The sequence below is a fragment of the Agelaius phoeniceus genome, chromosome 7, assembly GCF_051311805.1.
Source record: "Agelaius phoeniceus isolate bAgePho1 chromosome 7, bAgePho1.hap1, whole genome shotgun sequence".
Taxonomy (NCBI): domain Eukaryota; kingdom Metazoa; phylum Chordata; class Aves; order Passeriformes; family Icteridae; genus Agelaius; species Agelaius phoeniceus.
In genome coordinates this window covers 49,506,117-49,527,374 of record NC_135271.1, presented here as the reverse complement: position 1 = coordinate 49,527,374, position 21,258 = coordinate 49,506,117, and the positions used below count along the sequence as shown (strand labels likewise).

At 46.6% G+C, this 21,258-nt stretch overlaps 1 protein-coding gene across 1 annotated transcript in view; it reads left to right on the top strand.

The window, feature by feature from the left end:
* Positions 1 to 20,163, top strand: part of NEB (nebulin) — a 99,914-nt gene extending 79,751 nt beyond the window's left edge. The window contains exons 129-148 of the mRNA XM_077181866.1: positions 303 to 395; positions 1,408 to 1,500; positions 2,828 to 2,920; positions 3,393 to 3,485; positions 4,514 to 4,606; positions 6,063 to 6,155; positions 7,119 to 7,211; positions 9,127 to 9,219; positions 12,001 to 12,093; positions 12,605 to 12,697; positions 13,126 to 13,218; positions 13,933 to 14,025; positions 14,423 to 14,515; positions 14,789 to 14,881; positions 15,202 to 15,309; positions 15,560 to 15,743; positions 16,267 to 16,359; positions 17,458 to 17,610; positions 18,102 to 18,211; positions 19,566 to 20,163. Of these exons, the coding sequence (XP_077037981.1) occupies positions 303 to 395; positions 1,408 to 1,500; positions 2,828 to 2,920; positions 3,393 to 3,485; positions 4,514 to 4,606; positions 6,063 to 6,155; positions 7,119 to 7,211; positions 9,127 to 9,219; positions 12,001 to 12,093; positions 12,605 to 12,697; positions 13,126 to 13,218; positions 13,933 to 14,025; positions 14,423 to 14,515; positions 14,789 to 14,881; positions 15,202 to 15,309; positions 15,560 to 15,743; positions 16,267 to 16,359; positions 17,458 to 17,610; positions 18,102 to 18,211; positions 19,566 to 19,739 (2,124 nt within the window). The 3' untranslated portion in view covers positions 19,740 to 20,163. The remainder of the gene's footprint in view (positions 1 to 302; positions 396 to 1,407; positions 1,501 to 2,827; positions 2,921 to 3,392; positions 3,486 to 4,513; positions 4,607 to 6,062; positions 6,156 to 7,118; positions 7,212 to 9,126; positions 9,220 to 12,000; positions 12,094 to 12,604; positions 12,698 to 13,125; positions 13,219 to 13,932; positions 14,026 to 14,422; positions 14,516 to 14,788; positions 14,882 to 15,201; positions 15,310 to 15,559; positions 15,744 to 16,266; positions 16,360 to 17,457; positions 17,611 to 18,101; positions 18,212 to 19,565) is intronic.
* The last annotated feature ends 1,095 nt before the right edge of the window (positions 20,164 to 21,258 follow it).

Sequence of the window (21,258 nt, the reverse complement as noted above, 5' to 3'; positions counted from 1 at the left end):
AGCTCATCTTCCATCCTGCCATGGGCAGGGACTCCTTCCACTAGCCCAGGAATATTCTACTGAAATATATTTGATATTTTGATTTATTGTATAAATTATCTCCTACTTAAAAAGCATTAAATATAAAAAATCAGCTCTTTTTTTCCCCAAATGGTGCTCACTTTGGACACCTTCAGAGAGGCAGCGACCAGAGTGGATCCTCTGGGCTTTCAGCTGCTCCATTGTGTCCAAATTCAATGTCTGGGAGCAAGAATGTTGTGTTTTGGATGCTTAACCTTGTTGTCTTCATTCTAAATGTTAAGATTTTGTATAAAGAAGATATTGGAACTGGAACCACAATTGAAAAGACCCCAGAGATGCAGAGAGTTAAACGAACCCAGGATAATATCAGCTCGGTACACAAGGATTGGTTTTTAATACTCACTCTACTGCTGCTAATTCAACTTGAAATAATATTTTTTTCTATTTTTCTTTTCTTTACATCTTGCTAACAGTGGTTTGGCAATAACCCAACCAGTCAAGGGGGACTTTCTTGAAGTTTTTGCCCATTCTTGTTACTTTAACAGTAACCTCTCTAATGATTAACATTCTATTTCTTACTCACAACCCATTTCTAAACCACAAAAGCTCTTGCTGTAAATTTGATCTCATCTCAGGTATAGTTTGGACAGAAAATAAGAAATATTTAGGTGGGAAGGGAAGTGTTGAAATAATCTATTCCATCTAGCTGAGCTGTGGCTCAGCTTTAGGATGAGTTGAGTTTTGAGTATCCCACAGGATGAAGATTCCACAACCTGTTGCAGGGTGGGACCATCTCCCAGGAAAATCTGTTTTACCCTGCTCAGACTGAATTTTCTGGTGGTGAATTTTTTGGTTTGTTTTGTCCTGGCAAACTTGGATGTTACCGAAAAGGTCACAGCCCTCTATTTTGCCTATTATTTTTATTTCAAAGCTCCTAAACCTCCTCCATGTTTTTTTTTGAATGGTGATATCATTTAGTGTCATGCACTAACACTGCAGCTAGTTTGTTCATGCAGAATGTGTTGAAAATGTTAAAAATGTTCTTGTGAAAGGCTTTTTCTGTTGTTGGCAAAGCAGAAATGCAATGGCACTGTCACTGCTGAAACGCTGTGTGATGATTCTTACACATCCCAAATTCTCCTTTGGTTGGTAGAAAGGCCAAATAGTGTCAGGTTTAAAGGAATTTATCTGGTTTTATAAAACCCTTGCAGTGCCATTCCCAGTGACTCAACAGCCTTGCCACAGATCCCTTGGGAAGGTGAGGGGAAAGTGGTGGAAAGGACCTTTAAACTTCCCCTCGGCACAGATCAGGATAAATCTCTTTATGAACCTTTGAAAGCTGTCCCGTAGATCCTTTTCCCTCCCCTAATTCCTGTTCCTTGGCAGGTGAAGTACAAGGAGAGCATTGGCAAAGGGACTCCCATTCCCGACCTGCCCGAGGTGAAGCGCGTCAAGGAGACCCAGAAGCACATCAGCTCGGTAATTAACGTCCCTGTCCCTGTCCCTGGAATGTCCCTGTCCCTGGAATGTCCCTGTCCCCAGCACATCAGCTCAGGAATGTCCCTGTTCCTGGAATGTCCCTGTCCCCTGCCCATCATCTTGGGAATGTCCCTGTTCCCTGGAATGTCCCTGTCCCCTGCCCATCATCTCGGGAATGTCCCTGTTCCCTGGAATTCCCTGTTCCTTGCACATCAGCCCAGGAATTCCCTGCTCTCTGCCCTCTCCAGGGCCTTTTCCTCTTGAGAAAGCTCCAGCTCTCCCAAATCCCCGTGGCCAGCAGCAGGAAATTGAAATACCTGAGTTTTACAGGAATTATCCCCATCAGTCGCTGCCTGTGTTTCTTCCGTGGCCTTTTCTGAACACAGAGCTAGGAAAAAAAATGACCCAGGTTATATGTTGAAGCTTGACTGGGAAAAAAGGGAGCAGGATCACAGAACTTTGAGGGAAAAACCCATCTGAAGCCTTTTTGTGTGACAGATATATAATATATATATTCCCTTATAATTACAAGGGAAAACAAAATCTTCCCATATCCAGTCAAGTGTAAATTTCACAGCTCACTTATGGACAACTGAGTTGTTTTTCCAAATGATTCCTCATTTTTTCTAACCTTCACCACAAGTTATTTTCCTTCGCTGTAATTGATTTTTTTTGTTTCAATGACACCAAGGAGTGAATTTTTTTTTGTTAGTTTGTTTTGGTGCAAGTTTTGTTTTGGTACAAGGATTTTCCTACTTGCAAGAGGAGCTGTGAGTCAAAATGTAGCAATAGACTTGTCAGGTATTCCCACATGGTTGGGGTTATTCCAGAAACACCTCATTTCATGAAAAATACCATTTTTAAAAATCAAATAACTACAGGTTAAGTTAAACCTCACAACATGAGTGATGGCACTCAGTTGTTTTTGTTTCCTAGAGGTTTAACCCAAAGTAAAATGGTGGTGCAAACAAACAGATGTGAAAATTAATAAAACCCACAATGAAGTCTTTGTACACTGAACAATTCCAGAAAAGGTTAAGCTATTTATTAATCCTATAAAGAAATGCTGACTGCCTAAAAAGTAATTCTATCATATTTCCTGAACTAAGATGAGAAGTAAAATATCCCTCTCAGGGCGGGGTCAGCAGAATATTTGAATTTGTGTCCTTTAAATGAAGAATTGAAGGGAAATTACTCTGAGCTGGTGCTGAGGAAGATCCTGAGGGGTGTGAATTGTGTTTTCCCTTGTGTACAATCCCAGATTGCAACGGCAGTGAGCAGGTCAGAGGTGTCCCAGGGCTGCTCTGACCCTGCTTGTGTCCCACAGGTGTTGTACAAGGAGGAGCTGGGCACAGGCACCCCCACGCCCGTGACCCCAGAAATGGAGCGGGTCAAACGCAACCAGGAGCAGATTAGCTCGGTATTTCCACCCTGCAGGACTTATAACAACGGGCTCTTGTTATAATCCTGTGCTCCTAACACCCTAACCTTGTTTTTCCTCGGGGGCGTAGTCCTGGCTGGGTTTTAACTCATTGATCTTCCACTGTTTGTGCTTTCGGGGGATTTACACCTTCACGCGCTTTTCTTCTAAGAACAAACCTGCCTGAAAATAATCCTGGCATTTCCTGAGCTAAACTGGGCAGCAGAACATCCCTGTGGAGTTGTGGTGTTTCTCCCCACGTTTGTTTTACCCCGAGCCTTTATCTCCTCTCTGCAGTGACCCATTCACAGAATAATCCCCCACAGCCTCTTCCTTAATCCCTGCCTCTGGAACGAGCGTGCGATGAACCCCAAGTGATCCTAACTCTAAACACAATCCCATAACAGTGGGATCTGGTGGGTCTGGCCTGTGCTGAGTGGGGTTTTTGTGGCACTGCTGTTGTCCCTCGCAGGTGTTGTACAAGGAGGGTTTAGGGGCTGGCACTGCCACGCCGGTGACGCCGGAGATGGAGCGGGTCCGACGGAACCAGGAGCACATCAGCTCGGTACTGAGGGATCTGCACCCCTGCTCCCCTTCCAAACCCACACCCAGCCCCTGTAACTCCTCCATGTCACGTCCTTGGGTGTGCTGGGAGCAATCCTTCCTTATCAACCCCCTGAAGCCCTGGCAGGATCCTCAAGTTTCCATTTTCCCCTCGAGTTAACTCGTGCCGTTGCTCCAGATGGAAGATTTTAACCTCAGGAATTAAAGCCCTGGAGCAGGGCCTTCCTTTGCTTCCCAAGGACATATTCCCTGTGGGAATGGTGTCACTGCTCCTCAGGAGCAGAGCCCACCCTTCCAGCACCTCCTGCCAAAGGGAAATGGACTCTCAGCCCTTCCTGAGTCACAGGACAGGGAATGCTTTGGGTTGGAAGCAGTGAGGGGTCTGTCCCTGCCCCTGTCCCTGTCCCTGTCCTGCTGGGGCTCTGCTGTGTCCCCAGGGCTTTGTGAGGAGCTCAGGTGGCATTCCCAGCTCATGGCAGTGCAGGAACACCAGGAACATCCAGTAGAGATGGGAAAAGTGCGGCAGGAGTGAATTCCTGTCTGGAATTCCCCCTCCCGACACATCCACTCGGAAGAGCACCGTGCCACCACTTTGTTCCGCAGTTCTGGTTGAATTTGTGACCTCTTGGGGTCACTCTGCCCAAATCCCACCTGGAGTTCAGTCCTGGCAGAGATCCTGGGACAGGGACAGGCATCTCAGCCTGGCTGCAATCCTGGCAGAACATCTGGAGCTGGAGTAGGGAAAAGTCTTTGCCAGGGAATTTCCAGGTGCCTTGGAACATTCCAGCAGCTCTGGCCCTGGCTGAGGTGACAGCATCATCACCTGGTTCTTTTCCTTGAGGGTTTTGTGCTGAGCTTTGACCAAAGCAAAACTCTTTTTTTCCCTCACTTTGCAGTTTCACAATATTATTTCTCTTCTCTCTCTCTCTCTCTTCCCTGACCTCCCTGTCCTCCCCTTTCCTTCCATTTTTTAATTTTTTTTTTTTATTTTGTATTTTGTTTTAATTTCCACACTCCTGCTGCCCACAGGTGTTGTACAAGGAGGGGCTGGGGGTTGGCACCCCAGTTCCTGTCACTCCTGAGATGGAGAGGGTCAAACGTAACCAGGAGAATTTTAGCTCGGTATCTTTTTATCATTACGGGAAAAACTCCATTTCTGTAACTATTTAACACCTGCAAACTTTAAATCTCCTCAAATTAACTCATAAAAAATTGCCTTTCTGCTCTTATGTTTTTAGCACCATATTTTATATTCTTTTTTTAAAAAATATTTTTCTTATAATTTAACTCTCAATGTTTCATGTGCATTATTTTTTCCCCTGAACTTTAAGCTATTTTGCATTTTTAAACCTATTTTTAAAAATAATTTGCTGAATCTCTTTCCTATAATACTTTATTCCTCTGCTGGAGCCTACCCAGGCAGTTGGATTTGTATTCCCAGCTGAATTTATCACAATTAATAACTGATTTATGCTCCCTAATTTTTCCTGCTTTCTAGTACATTTAGTGGGCATAAAATTCCATTAATTCCCTCCGTCAAATGCAGATTTTTTTCTTTTCTTTTTACCTCTTTTTGACTGCCCTGTTGCCCCACAGGTGTTGTACAAGGAGGAGCTGGGGAGAGGAACCCCCACCCCTGTCACCCCCGAGATTGAGAGGGTCAAACGCAATCAAGAACACATTAGCTCGGTAGATTTGAGTTCCAAAAGCCAAAAAAAATCCCTCTTAATCGATTTTAAAAAAAAACTTAACCCCAAAATAATTGATTGACACCAGAACTTCCCCGTCCTTGTGTTCTGCCATTTATTCCTCTGTAATTCCTGATTTATTTTGATTAGATCCATCACTAATGAGTTTGGATCCCTTCTTCCCATCTTTCTCCTGCCATATTTTTTGTGATCGGCTTTTCCTTTCATTAATCACTTCAATCCTTGATTATTTTTGATTTCCCCTGGTTTCCCATGTATAAAGCCCAAACTATTCCTTGTGTGACCCAAATCTGTGGCTGTGATGGGTGTGGGATGGGAAATCAGCTGGGATTGGTGCCTGCATCCTCCTGCCTTGGGATTGAGCCTTTTCCTTTGGGGTTGGTGCTGTTCCTTTGGGTTTGAGCCTTTTCCTTTGGGTTTGGTGCCTTTTCCTTTGGGTTTGAGACTTTTCCTTTAGCAAATGTGGCAGGGATACATTGGAAGTGTTCTGGGAGGGTTGGAATGTGTGGAAAGGTGAGGGAAGAGCCACTAAAACCAGTAGAGCACTAGAAATAATATGTATGTAATACATAATAGATTTTTAATATATAAATTATAGCATTATATATTAATTGATTAATATGCATTTTATATATGATATATAATTATTTATAATATATTATATAGAATATTATTTATATGTAAATATATATATTTTTCCCCAATATCCCACCCAAATCCACCCTCCTTCAGCCTCAGTCCTAGCAGGGTTTAAATGAGTTTTTTATCCCAAGGGATTTTTCCCCCCAGGCTGTGTCAGCAGCCCCTCTCTGGTGCTCTGGGTGGTTTTGGTGCTGCTTTGATTCTGTTTTTTGCCCCTCATCCCACAGGTGTTGTACAAGGAGGAGCTGGGGACAGGAACCCCCACCCCTGTCACCCCCGAGATTGAGAGGGTCAAACGCAATCAAGAACACATTAGCTCGGTAGATTTGAGTTCCAAAAGCCAAAAAAATATCCCTCTTAATCGATTTTAAAAAAATCTTAACCCCAAAATAATTGATTGGCACAAGAGCATCGCATCCCTTGTGTTCTGCCATTTTTCCCTCAGCAATCCCTGACTTATGTTGATTAGATCCATCACTAATGAGTTTGGATCCCTTCTTCCCATCTTTCTCCTGCCATATTTTTTGTGATCTGCTTTTCCTTTCATTAATCACTTCAATCCTTGATTATTTTTGATTCCCCCTGATTTTGCCATGTATAAAACCCAAACTATTCCTTGTGTGACCCAAATCTGTGGCTGTGATGGGTGTGGGATGGGAAATCAGCTGGGATTGGTGCCTGCATCCTCCTGCCTTGGGATTGAGCCTTTTCCTTTGGGATTGGTGCTGTTCCTTTGGGTTTGAGCCTTTTCCTTTGGGTTTGGTGAATTTTCCTTTGGGTTTGGAGCCTTTTCCTTTAGGATTGGTGCTTTTCCTTTGGGTTTGAGCCTTTTCCCTTGGGTTTGGTGAATTTGCCTTTGGGTTTGGTGCCTTTTCCTTTAGCAAATGTGGCAGGGATGCACTGGAAGTGTTCTGGGGGTGTTGGAATATGTGGAAAGGTGAGGGAAGTAAAACAAGTAGAGCACTAGAAATAATATGTATGTAATACATGATAGATTTTTAATATATAAATTATAGCATTCTATATTAGTTGATTAATATGCATTTTATATATCATATAGAATTTTTATAATATATTACATAGAATATTATTTATATATAAATATATTTTTTCCCCAATATCCCACCCAAATCCACCCTCCTTCAGCCTCAGTCCTAGCAGGGTTTAAATGAGTTTTTTATCCCAAGGGATTTTTCCCCCCAGGCTGTGTCAGCAGCCCCTCTCTGGTGCTCGGGGTGGTTTTGGTGCTGCTTTGATTCTGTTTTTTGCCCCTCATCCCACAGGTGTTGTACAAGGAGGAGCTGGGGACAGGAACCCCCACCCCTGTCACCCCCGAGATTGAGAGGGTCAAACGCAATCAAGAACACATTAGCTCAGTAGATTTGAGTTCCAAAAGCCAAAAAACATCCCTCTTAATCGATTTTAAAAAAATCTTAACCCCAAAATAATTGATTGACACAAGAGCATCCCATCCCTTGTGTTCTGCCATTTATTCCTCTGTAATCCCCGATTTATTTTGATTAGATCCATCACTAATGAGTTTGGATCCCTTCTTCCCATCTTTCTCCTGCCATATTTTTTGTGATCTGCTTTTCCTTTCATTAATCACTTCAATCCTTGATTATTTTTGATTTCCCCTGGTTTCCCATGTATAAAACCCAAACTATTCCTTGTGTGACCCAAATCTGTGGCTGTGATGGGTGTGGGATGGGAAATCAGCTGGGATTGGTGCCTGCATTGCTCCTGCCTTGGGATTGAGCCTTTTCCTTTGGGATTGGTGCTGTTCCTTTGGGTTTGAGTCTTTTCCTTTGGGTTTGGAGCCTTTTCCTTTGGGTTTGAGCCTTTTCCCTTGGGTTTGGTGAATTTGCCTTTGGGTTTGGTGCCTTTTCCTTTAGCAAATACGGCAGGGATACATTGGAAGTGTTCTGGGGGGGTTGGAATGTGTGGAAAGGTGAGGGAAGGGCCACTAAAACTGGGAGAGAGCTAGAAATTATATGTGTGTAATACAAAATATATTTTTAAATGTTTAAAATATAAAATTCTATATTAATTTATTAATATGCATTTTATATATTATATAGAATTATTTATAATATATTATATAGAATATTAGTTATATATAAATATATTTTTCCCCAATATCCCACCCAAGTCCACCCTCCTTCAGCCTCAGTCCTAGCAGGGTTTAAATGAGTTTTTTATCCCAAGGGATTTTCCCCCCAGGCTGTGTCAGCAGCCCCTCTCTGGTGCTCGGGGTGGTTTTGGTGCTGCTTTGATTCTGTTTTTTGCCCCTCATCCCACAGGTGTTGTACAAGGAGGAGCTGGGGAGAGGAACCCCCACCCCTGTCACCCCCGAGATTGAGAGGGTCAAACGCAATCAAGAACACATTAGCTCGGTAGATTGGAGTTCCAAAAGCCAAAAAATATCCCTCTTAATCAGTTTAAAAAAAATCTTAACCCCAAAATAATTGATTGACACCAGAAGATCCCCTTCCTTGTGTTCTGCCATTTTTCCCTTGGTAATCCCTGATTTATTTTGATTAGATCCATCACTAATGAGTTTGGATCCCTTCTTCCCATCTTTTTCCTGGCATATTTTTTGTGATCTGCTTTTCCTTTCATTAATCACTTCAATCCTTGATTATTTTTGATTTCCCCTGGTTTTGCCATGTATAAAGCCCAAACTATTCCTTGCCTGACCCAAATCTGTGATCCTGGAGCCTGCTGTGATGGGTGTGGGATGGGAAATCAGCTGGGATTGGTGCCTGCATTGCCCTGCTTTGGGATTGAGCCTTTTCCTTTGGGTTTGGTGCCTTTTCCTTTGGGTTTGGTGCCTTTTCCTTTGGGTTTGAGCCTTTTCCTTTGGGTTTGGTGCCTTTTCCTTTAGCAAATACGGCAGGGATACATTTGAAGTGTTCTGGAGGGTTGGAATGTGTGGAAAGGTGAGGGAAGGGCCACTAAAACCAGGAGAGCACTAGAAATTATATGTATGTATTACATAATAGATTTTTTACTACATAAATTATAGCATTCTATATTAGCTGATTTATATGCATTTTATAGATGATATATAATTATTTATATTATATAGAATATTATTTATATATAAAAATATATTTTTCCCCAATATCCCACCCAAGTCCACCATCCTTCAGCCTCAGTCCTAGCAGGGTTTAAATGAGTTTTTTATCCCAAGGGATTTTCCCCCCAGGCTGTGTCAGCAGCCCCTCTCTGATGCCCTGGGTGGTATTGGTGCTGCTTTGATTCTGTTTTTTGCCCCTCATCCCACAGGTGTTGTACAAGGAGGAGCTGGGGACAGGAACCCCCACCCCTGTCACCCCCGAGATTGAGAGGGTCAAACGCAATCAAGAACACATTAGCTCGGTAGATTGGAATTACAAAAGCCAAAAAACCAATCCCCTTTAATCGATTTTAAAAGGCTTTTTAACCAACAAAGCAATATTTTTGTTTGCTTATAATTGACTTACCCAAAAAATAATATCCTGGTCCCTCTCAGAAATTTTTTTTCCTTTATAATTATTACTTACATTGTTCTTATTCCCTTGATTTTTAATTACATAATTTTAGTAATTGAATCCCACCTTTTGGAGTGTGATTGCCTATTTTTTTATGTCTTAAAAACCCACAACGTTTTGCTTAATTAGTCTCAGAAATCCCTTTTTTAATGCTAAAATAGTCACCCTATTTCCTTTATTAATCCAAACAACCCCCTTTTTTTAACTCTTAAAATCCACCCTATTTTCCTTATTTAGCCCCAACAATCCTGTTTTTTTAAGTAAAAATCCACCCTGTTTTCCTAATTTAGTCTCAAGAATCTTTTTTTTTTAACTCTTAAAAACCCACCCTCTTTCCTTATTTAGCCCAAACAATCCCTTCTTTTTTAACTCTTAAAAACCCACCCTGTTTTCCTTATTTAGTCTCAAGAATCCTCTTTTTTTTAAACTCTTAAACCCACGCTGTTTCCTTTATTTAGCCCCAACCATCCTGGGTTTTTTGAACTCATAAAAACCAACCCTCTTTCCTTATTTCATTCCGACAATTCTTTTTTTTTAACTCTAAAAACCCACCATGTTTTCCTAATTTATTCCCCACAATTCCTTTTTTTAACTCATAAAACCTCACCCCCTTTCCTTAGTTAGTGCCAACACTTTTAAATTTTTTTTTAACTCTTAAAAACCCACCCTCTTTTCCTTATGTAATCCCCGTTCAGTTTTGTTCCGTGGAGTGAATTTTCCCGATTTTCCTGATTTTACCCTGGAGAACTAAACCGTGCCTGGGTGGGATGTGCTGGGCTGGGAGAGGATCCAGAGCTGCTTTATTGGGGATTGTTTGGTGCTTTCACAGCTTTTCCTGCCCGGTTTTGTGTCCAGGCGTGAGCAGCGCTGCTGTTTGGAGCAGGATTCCAGCTTTCCTCCCTCCCATCCCGGATTTCTGTCCCGGTTTTCCCGCAGGTTCTGTACCGGGAGGAGCTGGGCACGGGCACCCCCATCCCGGTCACCCCCGAGCTGGAGCGGGTCAGGCGCAACCAGGAGCAGCTCAGCTCGGTACCGTGGGCAGCAGGAGTGCTCCCTCTGACTGTGCTCCTTAACCTCCCTTAAAACACACAGTTCCTCTCCTCCTCCTGCTTCATCAACTCACAAACACATCCCCGCAAACACATCCCTCAAACACATCCCCACAAACATCCTCACAAACACATCCCTCAAACACATCCCTCAAACACATCCCCACAAACATCCTCACAAACACCACTAACAATCCTCACAAACACATCCCCGCAAACACTTCCCCACAGACACATCCCCGCAAACACATCCCCACAAACACATCCCTCAAACACATCCTCACAAACACATCCCTGCAAACATCCTCACAAACACATCCCTCAAACACATCCCCGCAAACACATCCCCACAAACACATCCCTCAAACACATCCCTGCAAACGTCCTCACAAACACATCCCTCAAACACATCCCCACAAACACCATAAACAATCCTCACAAACACATCCTCACAAACACATCCCCGCAAACACATCCCCACAAACACATCCCCACAAACATCCTCACAAACACCACTAACAATCCTCACAAACACATCCCCGCAAACACATCCCCGCAAACACATCCCTCAAACACATCCCCACAAACACATCCCTGCAAACATCCTCACAAACACATCACTACAAACACATCCCCACAAACACATCCCTCAAACACATCCCCACAAACATCCTCACAAACACATCCCTCAAACGCATCCTCACAAACACATCCCGACAAACACATCCCTGCAAACACCACAAATAATCCTCACAAACACATCCCTGCAAACATCCTCACACCATAAACAATCCTCACAAACACATCCCTACAAACACCACAAACACATCCCCACAAACACATCCTCACAAATATCCCCACAAATACCACAAACACATCCTAATAAACACATCCTCACAAACTCCACAAATACATCCCTACAAACACATTCCCACAAACACCACAAACACATCCTCACAAACACACCCTCACAAATACATCCTCACAAACATATCCTCATAAACACATCCCTACAAAGACCACAAACACATCCCCACAAACACCACAAACACATCCCCACAAACTCCACAAACACATCCCCACAAACATCACAAACACCACAAACACATCCCCACAAACACATCCTCATAAATAATCCCACAAACACCACAAACAATCCCCACAAACACATCCCCACAAACACATCCTCACAAACACATCCTCACAAACACATCCTCATGAACACCACAAGCGCATCTCCACAAACACATCCTCATAATCTATCCTCTCTTCCTTACTTGTGTTACTGACCTCCCACTTCTTCACTGATGGAATTATTTACAAATATTTACGTTGCTCGGATTTATTTACAAGTATTTACATTATTCTTAACGTTTTTAACCATTTTGTTCCCTGTTCCATCTTCCCTTTTTATGTTTTATATCTTTTATATCTAAAATTCTTCGTGCATTGTTTTAACCATGGAAGAGGGAGGGTGTGATTTCTCAGGAGGCTGCCGTGGGGGTTTAAAAGCTCCCATTCCACAAGAAAATTTGGATTTGATGAGTGCTGATGGCTTTGGATGGTTTCTTGTTGTGCAGGTGTTGTACAAAGAGAGCGTGGGGACAGGGACCCCCACTCCTGTCACCCCCGAGATGGAGAGGGTCAAACGCAACCAGGAGATTTGCAGCTCGGTACTTTGCCAAGAGCAAAACTCCCCTTTAACTCTTTAAACCCAGAGCTGAAAGCTTTTAACTCTTTCCAAGCCCTTTTTAACCGTTTGGAGAAGGATTTGTCCCAAAACAATGCAGCTCAGAGCAGAGCTCGCTCCTCACTCGTGGCTTTCTCCAGCTGGAATGTTAACTCGGGCCAGAGTGATTTTAATGTCCTGCTCTAATCCTAAACCCTCTCCTCTCCTTTTCTCTGCAGTGCTGCCATTTCTTTTAATTGGGTTTAATTGCTAATTTCTTTTAGCAGTTAATTGGGTTTTCTGCCATGCTCAGCCCCTCCAGGGGCGTTTTGTGCTCTTTGGTACTTACCCCATTTATCAGCAGCCGTTCAAGCCAGGCTGCCAAACTACTCCAGTACTAAACCAGTGCCCAGGACCTGCTCTAAAATCACCTGTGGACTAAATCCGAGGGCCGAGGAAGGCGTGGGGAGAGCTGGTGCTGACTGTGCCTTTCTCCGGCTTCTCTCATCCCGCAGGTGTTGTACAAGGAGAACATAGGGAAAGCCACCCCCACGCCCGTCACTCCCGAGATGGAGCGCGTCAAACGCAACCAGGAGATCATTAGCTCGGTACTTGCGGCAGGAAAAGTCCCCAAAACCCGCAGCGGAGCGTTTAACCCGGCTGGAGCCTCAGCAACCTGTGCTTATTAACCCCTGACGCGCCTCTGCCCCGAGGCCCCGTGCGCACACACAAACCGCACCGGCTTCCCTTGAACGCTGCCCCAGGCAGGGTTTTAATAGAAAAAAAAATATATATCCCTTTTTGGGATGGGTGGTGTTGTCCTGATTGAATTTTTTAAACCCTTTCTTACTCCCCCTGTGCTTTGCCGCCATTCCTGCATCCCAGATTAATTAATGGCAAAGCTCCAACTCCTCCCCATGCCCTAGCCCTAACTCGGTGGGACGGCTCCCAAGCTCTTTGTTCTGCTTTTTGGGCTTTTTTTGTTGTTTTTCTTTTCCTTTTCAATGACGTTTGGGTACTCCCTTGTATCCTGTAGGTTTTGTACAAGGAAAATGTGGGGAAGGTGACCCCGACCCCCATCACCCCCGAGATGGAGAGAGTCAAACGCAATCAAGAGATCATTAGCTCGGTACCTTCCCAGAAATTCCTGCTTTCCTCTGTGCTTCAACTTAATCAAGTAACAGCCTAACTCCCACTCAGAGCTGGTTTTAATTTAAAAAGAGATGGATTTCTTTTTTTCCTGCGCATTAATTGCTCTTTCTAAACCCAAATTACTTTGGTGTTAACGGTGTGATCCAGAGTTTTAGGCCTTTTTTACAACTTGGTTTGTGAATTTGTGGGTTCTATCCAGACCATCTCAGGAGCTCAGATCCCTTGGTGGGGATCAGGGAATGTTTGGGTTGGAAGGGACACAGAGCTCATTCATTCCCCTACCTCTCACTAGCCCAGGTTTTCCAGGGATATTCAGGCTTCTCTCTGTGTTCAGTGCTTCACCTTCCATTGGATTTTCAGGTGGATTTGACTTCAGGCAAAACCACCCATTCCTGACATCATTATTGGGGCAGTGTGGCAACAAAACTTCCACCTCCCTCCTAAACAGATCAGGAATTGCTTCAAATACAGATTAAATAAAGCAGATAAAGCATTTCTAACACAGCTTTTTAGAGCCAGAGGCACTTCCTGAGCCTCTGGAGCCACCTGGATAGAGCCCTTCACCCCAAATCCCACTTTTCCCCTCCTTGTTCCTCACTAAACGTTTGAGGTTTTGAAACAAAGCAATAATTTGTGTTGAGCCGCGGTGTTTCGGGGCTGTTTGAGAGCCCGGCTCGTGTTTGTCCCGCAGGTGTTGTACAAAGAGAACGTGGGGCAGGCGACCCCCACGCCCGTCACTCCCGAGATGGAGCGAGTCAGACGCAACCAGGAGCAGATTAGCTCGGTATTCCCGCAGGAAAACCCTGCCCAGACCTCGCACCTGCCGTGCTTAACACCCGAGGAGGGCCAGGAGCTCTTCTGAATAACCTCACTCTGCCTGGTTTTATTTAACCCTCTAATCTTCTCTTTCAAAAGTCACCTCTTAAGTACTGGAATTCTAAAGGATCCTTTTTGTCATTTAACTTGTTAATACGATTTTTCCTGACTTTTTCCCCCCACCCTTTCCTAATTTGAAAGGATTTTTTTTTGTCATTTAACTTGTTAATACGATTTTTCCCTAATTATTATTATTTTTTTAACATTTTTTTTTCTCCTAACGGCTGGTGTTGAGTGCAAACCCAGTAACACCCAGGTGTGGTGTGTAGTTCTGCCCTGTGACTGAGTTCCTCTGTGGTCTGTAGGTTGCATACAGGGAAGGTTTAGGGAAGGCCACTCCCAGCCCGGTCACTCCGGAGATGGAGAGAGTCAAGCGGAACCAAGAACAAATCAGCTCGGTACTGAGAGCACCGCAAGCGCCTTGTGTCAAAAATAACCATCCTCAGCCAAACTCCACCTAATTCAGCCTTATTTCCCCAGTTTTCCTTATTTTTGCCTATTTTCCCTTTGATGTTTTAAATTATTTTTTTTTACCTTTTGCCAATAACGTTTCAGCTGCTTTGTTTCCCGAGATCTTTTCCACTCTGCAGGGCTGAGTTTGCTTGAACATTAACCCCAGTCCCTGGAAAAGCTGGAATTCTCCCAGCCTGAGCTGTGTTTGTGCCCTGCAGGTGCTGTACAAGGAGCACTTGGCCAAGGGAACTCCGACCCCGCTGACCCCGGAGATGGAGAGAGCCAAACGCAACCAGGAGAACATCAGCTCGGTGGGTGCAACACAGGAGAGGGACTTTTCATCCCTGAAACCCTCGCTCAGACAGGAGAGGCTTGGAAGGATGTGGGATTCTTCAAAACTTCCTGGTGCAATCAAGTATTTCTGTGATGAATTGGGTTCTCTTGGGGAGTTTTTAAGCAGTTAAATTTCACATTACTGCCGTAGTACCCCGTGACATATAAAATTATGGTTCTTCAGTAAGAGTCACTTATAAAAAAATTGTATAAAAATCTGGGACTGGCCCTTCTTTGGCAGCCTGGTGCTCCAGAGGTGACTCCAGGGGTGACTCCTGTGCTTCTCCTCCCCTGGCAGGTTCTTTACTCTGACAGTTTCCGCAAGCAAGTCCAAGGAAAAGCCGCCTACGTCCTGGACACGCCGGAGATGCGGCGCGTGCGGGAGACCCAGAAGCACATCTCCACTGTAAGAGCTCTGCCAGAGGCGGCCTTCCCCTGGGGGTTCAGTAGGAAAGGAGTTCAATATAAAGTTCAATAGAAAAGGAGTTCAGTATAAAACTAACCCTGCCTGGTAGCAAGGACGACGTGTCCTACCAGCTTTGGGTACTGAATCGTTGATGCTAAAGCAAGTCTGGGATTCGGATTGGGAAGGGCAAAGCTCAGGAGCTGGCAATGCCCCCGAGGGAAGCAGGAATCACAATCCTTTGGAATTGCAGGTGAAGTACCACGAGGACTTTGAGAAGAGCAAGGGGAGCTTCACGCCCGTGGTGACCGACCCCATCACGGAGCGCGTGAAGAAGAACATGCAGGACTTCAGTGACATCAGCTACAGGGGCATCCAGAGGAGGGTGGTGGAGATGGAGCGGAAGCGCGTGGACCAGGACCAGGAGAACCTCACAGGTCAGGAGACCTGGGCACATCTGCTGCAGGAGGGGTCTCATTTAAGCTCAGCCACGTCAATTCCAGTCATCATTACTTGGTCATGTTCTCATCCAGGTCCTTTTTGGAAATATTCTCTGCCAGCAGCTGTAAATGACCTGTGACCTGCTGTCCCCACCTTGATAATGTCACATTGCATTTGTGATTCTTCTATTTTGAACTCCATCTCTATCTATTAGAGAAATACTTTGCTGTAGATTGATTGTGAAAAAGCCAAATTTATGCTATAGAATTGAGAAGCACTAAATTATAAAAGAAGGGTAATTTTTCAAAGAATTCCAGCCTGGTTTGGGGTGCAGGGACATTAAAGCCCAGCCAGTCCCACCCTGCCATGAGCAGGACTCCTTCCACTATCCCAGGGTGCCCCAAGCCCCATCCAGCCCATCCAGCCCGGCCTTGGCCACTCCCAGTGTGAGGATTCACCTCCTGTCCTGCTGTCCTGTGCTGCTCAGCCTCTCCTCAGGAAATGTCCCTTTTCCTGCAGGGCTCCGGGTGTGGAGAACCAACCCTGGCTCCGTCTTCGACTACGACCCCGCCGAGGACAACATCCAGTCCCGGAGCCTGCACATGATCTCAGGTGTGTCCCAGGGGCTGCAGGGGCAAAATGGGATTGAACTCCTGCAAGGGTGGGGTCTGGGCGCCAAACAGAGCTGAGACCCCAAGGACACAGGGGGCAGAGGAGAAATTGGCTGTAGCTGCTCCTCACCAGTGTAACTAATGGCCAAAAAATACATTATTAATTTTCCTTTTGTAAAAGGATCCAGCAGAGGAAGGAGGAGGATCGTTTATATGATCCACAGGTGCCATGGTATAACCTGTGCTTCCTTTTGGAATTACTGAGCAGGCTGTTCTCAGTGACCTTTTTTTTTACTTCCTGTCTGAGAGGAAAAATACCTGGATGGTAGAAAATCGTGGGGATAGCCCTGTGCTGTGTCAGGAAGAAAATCACAGGATAATTAGAATAAAAATTTTGTAAGTTACGGGAACTAAGGGAAAAGAGGCTGGAGAAAGGATAAAATACAGTAAATATTGAAGAGCAGGACTTCAGCATGGACTGCTTAAAAAAAGCACTGGGAAATCCCACTATGGTACGCTGGGATTGTGGAAAAGTTGAGCTTAGCAGGGCTGGGTTCTATGAGGACTCAGCTCTAGGGTTGGTAACTCTGAGAGCCCTGGGACTGGTGACTCCAAGTGCCCCAGGGGTGGTGACTCTGAGCCCTGGGTTTGGTGGCTCTGAGAGCCCCAGGGTGGTGACTCTGAGCCTTGGGTTTGGTGGCTCTGAGCCCCAGGGGTGGTGGCTCTGAGAGCCCCAGGGGTGGTGGCTCCAGGAGCCCCAGGGTGGTGGCTCCAGGAGCCCCAGGGTGGTGGCTCCAAGTGCTCCAGGGGTGGTGACTCTGAGCCTTGGGTTTGGTGGCTCCAGGAGCCCCAGGGTGGTGGCTTTGAGAGTCCCAGGTGTGGTGACTCTGAGCCCTGGGTTTGGTGGCTGTGAGCCCCAGGGGTGGTGACTCCAGGATCCCCAGGGTGGTGGCTCCAGGAGCCCCAGGGTGGTGGCTGTGAGCCCCAGGGTGGTGGCTGTGAGCCCTGGGTTTGGTGGCTCTGAGCCCCAGGGTGGTGGCTGTGAGCCCCAAGGTGGTGGCTGTGAGCCCCAGGGTGACAGTCCCCGCCGTGCCCCCAGTCCAGGCGCAGCGCCGCAGCCGTGAGCACTCGCGCTCCGCCAGCGCCCTGAGCATCAGCGGCGCGGCCGACGAGAAATCCGAGCCCTCGGAGGGCACCGACCAGCGCCTGTCCTACTACAGCAACGGGGGCTTCTTCACCACCACGGCCACAGGTACAGCCAGCCCGGGGGGACACACGGGCTCCCCACTGCTCGTGGCAGCCAGGGAAAAACACGGCTCCAAAATGCTGAGTCGCACACAAGAAACAGCCGTAAATGTGTTTTAAACTGACCTTAACCCACCCCCGTGACACATCCCTGATCTTTATCCCAGCCAGCTCCACCACAATCCCATAATAATCCCCACACAATGATCTCTATCCAGGCCTGCTCCATCACAATCCCATAATAATCCCACGCAATGATTTCTATCTCATCACAATCCCATAATAACCCTACACAATGATCCTTCTCCAGATCAGCGCCATCACAATCCCATAACAAATAACCCTCACACAATGATCTTTATCCCAACCAGTTCCATCACAATCCCATAAACCCCACACAGTGATCTCTATCCCACCTACCTCCATCACAATCCCATAACAAAAGCCCCACGCAATGATCTTTGTCCATCCCATAATAACCCCACCCTCTCTCTGCAGTGGGCTACAAGCAGGTCAAGACCATTGAGCTGCCACAGCAACGCTCATCCTCAGTGGCCACCCAGCAAACCACGGTGTCCTCAGTGCCTTCCCACCCCTCCACTGCTGGGGTGAGTAACCCTGGGGCACCTGGAGGGGTCACAGCCACTGATTAATAATTAATTAACACTATTAATAGTGTTAATCCAAGACTGAGTTGGTGGCATTCCAGTCTATGGGGCTGAGCGTCTGTATGAAACCAGGTGTGACAGGGACTTGAGGGGGACAGAGCCTCCCCTGGGCCTGGAAAGTTGGAATGAGCACCTGGAAATTTGGAATGGGCATTTGGAAATTTGGAATGGGCATTTGGAAACCTGGAATGGGCATTTGGAAACCTGGCTCTTCTTCCTCCTCAGCCCTTGAAAAGTGAGGGGTGGGAGGAAGTGCTCCTTCAGGGACTGCCTCTGGAGTCAAGGACAGTGGGAATGGCATCGTACCCAAAAACTGCTGGGAGGCAACAGCTTGAAAGTGACACTTGGAGCTGGTGGTGCCCAAGGCCACTGTGGGGACACTGCTCAGGCTCAGTGCCACCAGCAGCCCCCGGGGCTGTGGCACTCAGGCACCCAAGGGGCTCAGGGAGGGAGGAGAATCCACAGCCAGGTTTGAAGGAGCAGCCAGACCCTGCCATGACACCAATCCCAGCCCCTGGGGTTTGACCATGTCCCTTCTGTCCCTGCAGAAGACATCCCAGGCCATTTCAGGGTTTGAGCACATCCCTTTGTGTCCCTGAAGACATCGTGTCCCCTGTAAAGCTCTGACCATGTCCCTTCCGTCCCTGCAGAAAACATTCCAGGATATGTCAGGGCTTGCCTGTGCCCCTTTTGTCCCATGTCAAGGTGTGACCGTGTCCCTTCTGTCCCTTGTGTCCTTTCTGGGCCAAGTGAGAGTGTGACCATGTCCCTTCTGTCCTGTGTCCCTGCAGAAGATGTCCCAGGCCATGTCAGGGTGTGACCACATCCCTTCTGTCCCATGTCGGGGTGTCACCATGTCCCTTTGTGTCTCCTGTGTCCCTGCAGAAGACATTCCAGGCCATGTCAGGGTGTGACCATGTCCCTTGTGTCCCTTCAGAAGAGGTTCTGAGCCATGTCAGGCTCTGGCCATGTCCCTCCTGTCCCTGCAGAAGTTCTGATCTCTGTCAGGGTGTTGCCGTGTCCCTCGTGTCCCCTGTAAGGCTCTGACCCTGTCCCTCCTGTCCCTCCAGAAGTTCTGATCTCTGTCAGGGTGTGGCCGTGTCCCTTGTGTCCCCTGTAAGGCTCTGACCATGTCCCTGTAGAAGTTCTGATCTCTGTCAGGGTGTGGCCATGTCCCTTGTGTCCCCTGTAAGGCTCTGACCCTGTCCCTGCAGAAGTTCTGATCTCTGTCAGGGTGTGGCCGTGTCCCTTGTGTCCCTGTAAGGCTCTGACCCTGTCCCTGCTGTCCCTGCAGAAGACGTTCCGGGCCATGTACGACTACACGGCGGCGGACGCAGACGAGGTGTCCTTCAAGGACGGGGACACCATTGTCAACGTGCAGGCCATCGACGAGGGCTGGATGTATGGCACCGTGCAGAGAACCGGCAAGACCGGCATGCTGCCCGCCAACTACGTGGAGGCCGTGTGAGCCCTCCTGCCCCTCTCAGCCACACCAGAAACAACTGCAGAGCAAAACACACCTGGAGTATTTCACACAAGGTTTCCTAAAGTGCCTCTAAGCACATCCTGCCCTTCTCCCAGTGCCAAACAGGCCCAGCTGTTGTCTGGGATTTCAAACGTTTCGTCGCACACTAAGACACTACACAACAGCTCCACAATTCCAACACACACATTATATGATTCATTCTGCCACAAAGAGAATTTTACTGGGCTGTTCTAAAATGTTTCAATCTCTTCACTTGGTTTTCCATTTAAGCTTTGGATTTCAACCCGATTTATTTGGGGAGGGAAAAAGCAGGCACCCCTCTCCTGCTTGCTGAGCTCTCATGAATGTGTTCTCCTGCAACTGTTCTGGGGGCAAAAGTTGTGATTTCTTGTAAATTAGTGATGAATAAAGCTGAGGTTTCTGCAGTATGGATGGATGGGTGCTGTGGTGCTGGAAAAGGGAATTCACCCCACAAACTGCTGAGGAAGGAAAGGACCCAGAGCTGGGGTCATTCCACACATGAACATCAATTTTTGCTTCATCTACCGCAGCACTTGGCAGCAGCCACTCCACAGGAAAAAAGGGAATAAAAACCCCTGGATTTTCTATCTCCCATAGATTAAATCCAAGTTAACAGCAGGGGTTGCAGCACCACCCCTGAGGAATTCAGAGTCCAGAGGGAATTCCCAGCAGGGGCAGCCTGCAAGGGAAATGTCCCAACCTTCCCAAGGCAGGTCCAGCACTGGGAGTTGGGATCAAAACCCTTCCCATGGGTGAGGAACATCCTTACCTGGAGAGCTGAACTCTCCTAAGGAGGCAGATCTGGAACCAAACCAAGCAAGAAAAGCCACAGAGCTTCTTGTGTCCCTTTTCTCCATGAGACACAAACAGGGCAAAAAACACAGAGTTTGGCAGCCCAGATCCCACCCTGTCCTCGAGGACCTGCACCGGGGACATTCCAAGGTCCCTCCCAGCCTCGGGAATCCAAACCTGAGGGGAAGCTGGAGAGAGAAAAAGCCCAAAAGCCACCAAAGCACGAGGCCACAACCAAGTCTGGGAACTATCAGCTCTTTTATTTGCCCATGTAAAAGTTGGAAAACCACCTGCAGCAGTTCCTTTCAATAAACACCCATCTGGATAGCTACAGTACAATATATACAGATCAGAATCCCAGAGGGAAAACCTGGGAGTTCTGGCTGAAGGTCTCCAAGCAGCAGCAATGCAGTCCATGCAATTAAAACTCCATAAATTATTACCCAACATCTGCTGTGAGTCTGTACACAATATACAAAGAGCTCTTGTCCAATCCATCATTTCCTCACGGAAAAGTCTTCCCACCAGGAGAGCTGCTGCCAGCAAGGGCCAGGGCACAGCCTGGGAGGCTCTGCAGAGTCTCTCTCCCGTGCAAGCACATTTCCTCTGAGCTTGAGTCGTACAAAAATACATGGAAAAATAGATCCAGTACAAATCCCAGGCTCCTGCTGGAGGGAATTGAGCCCAG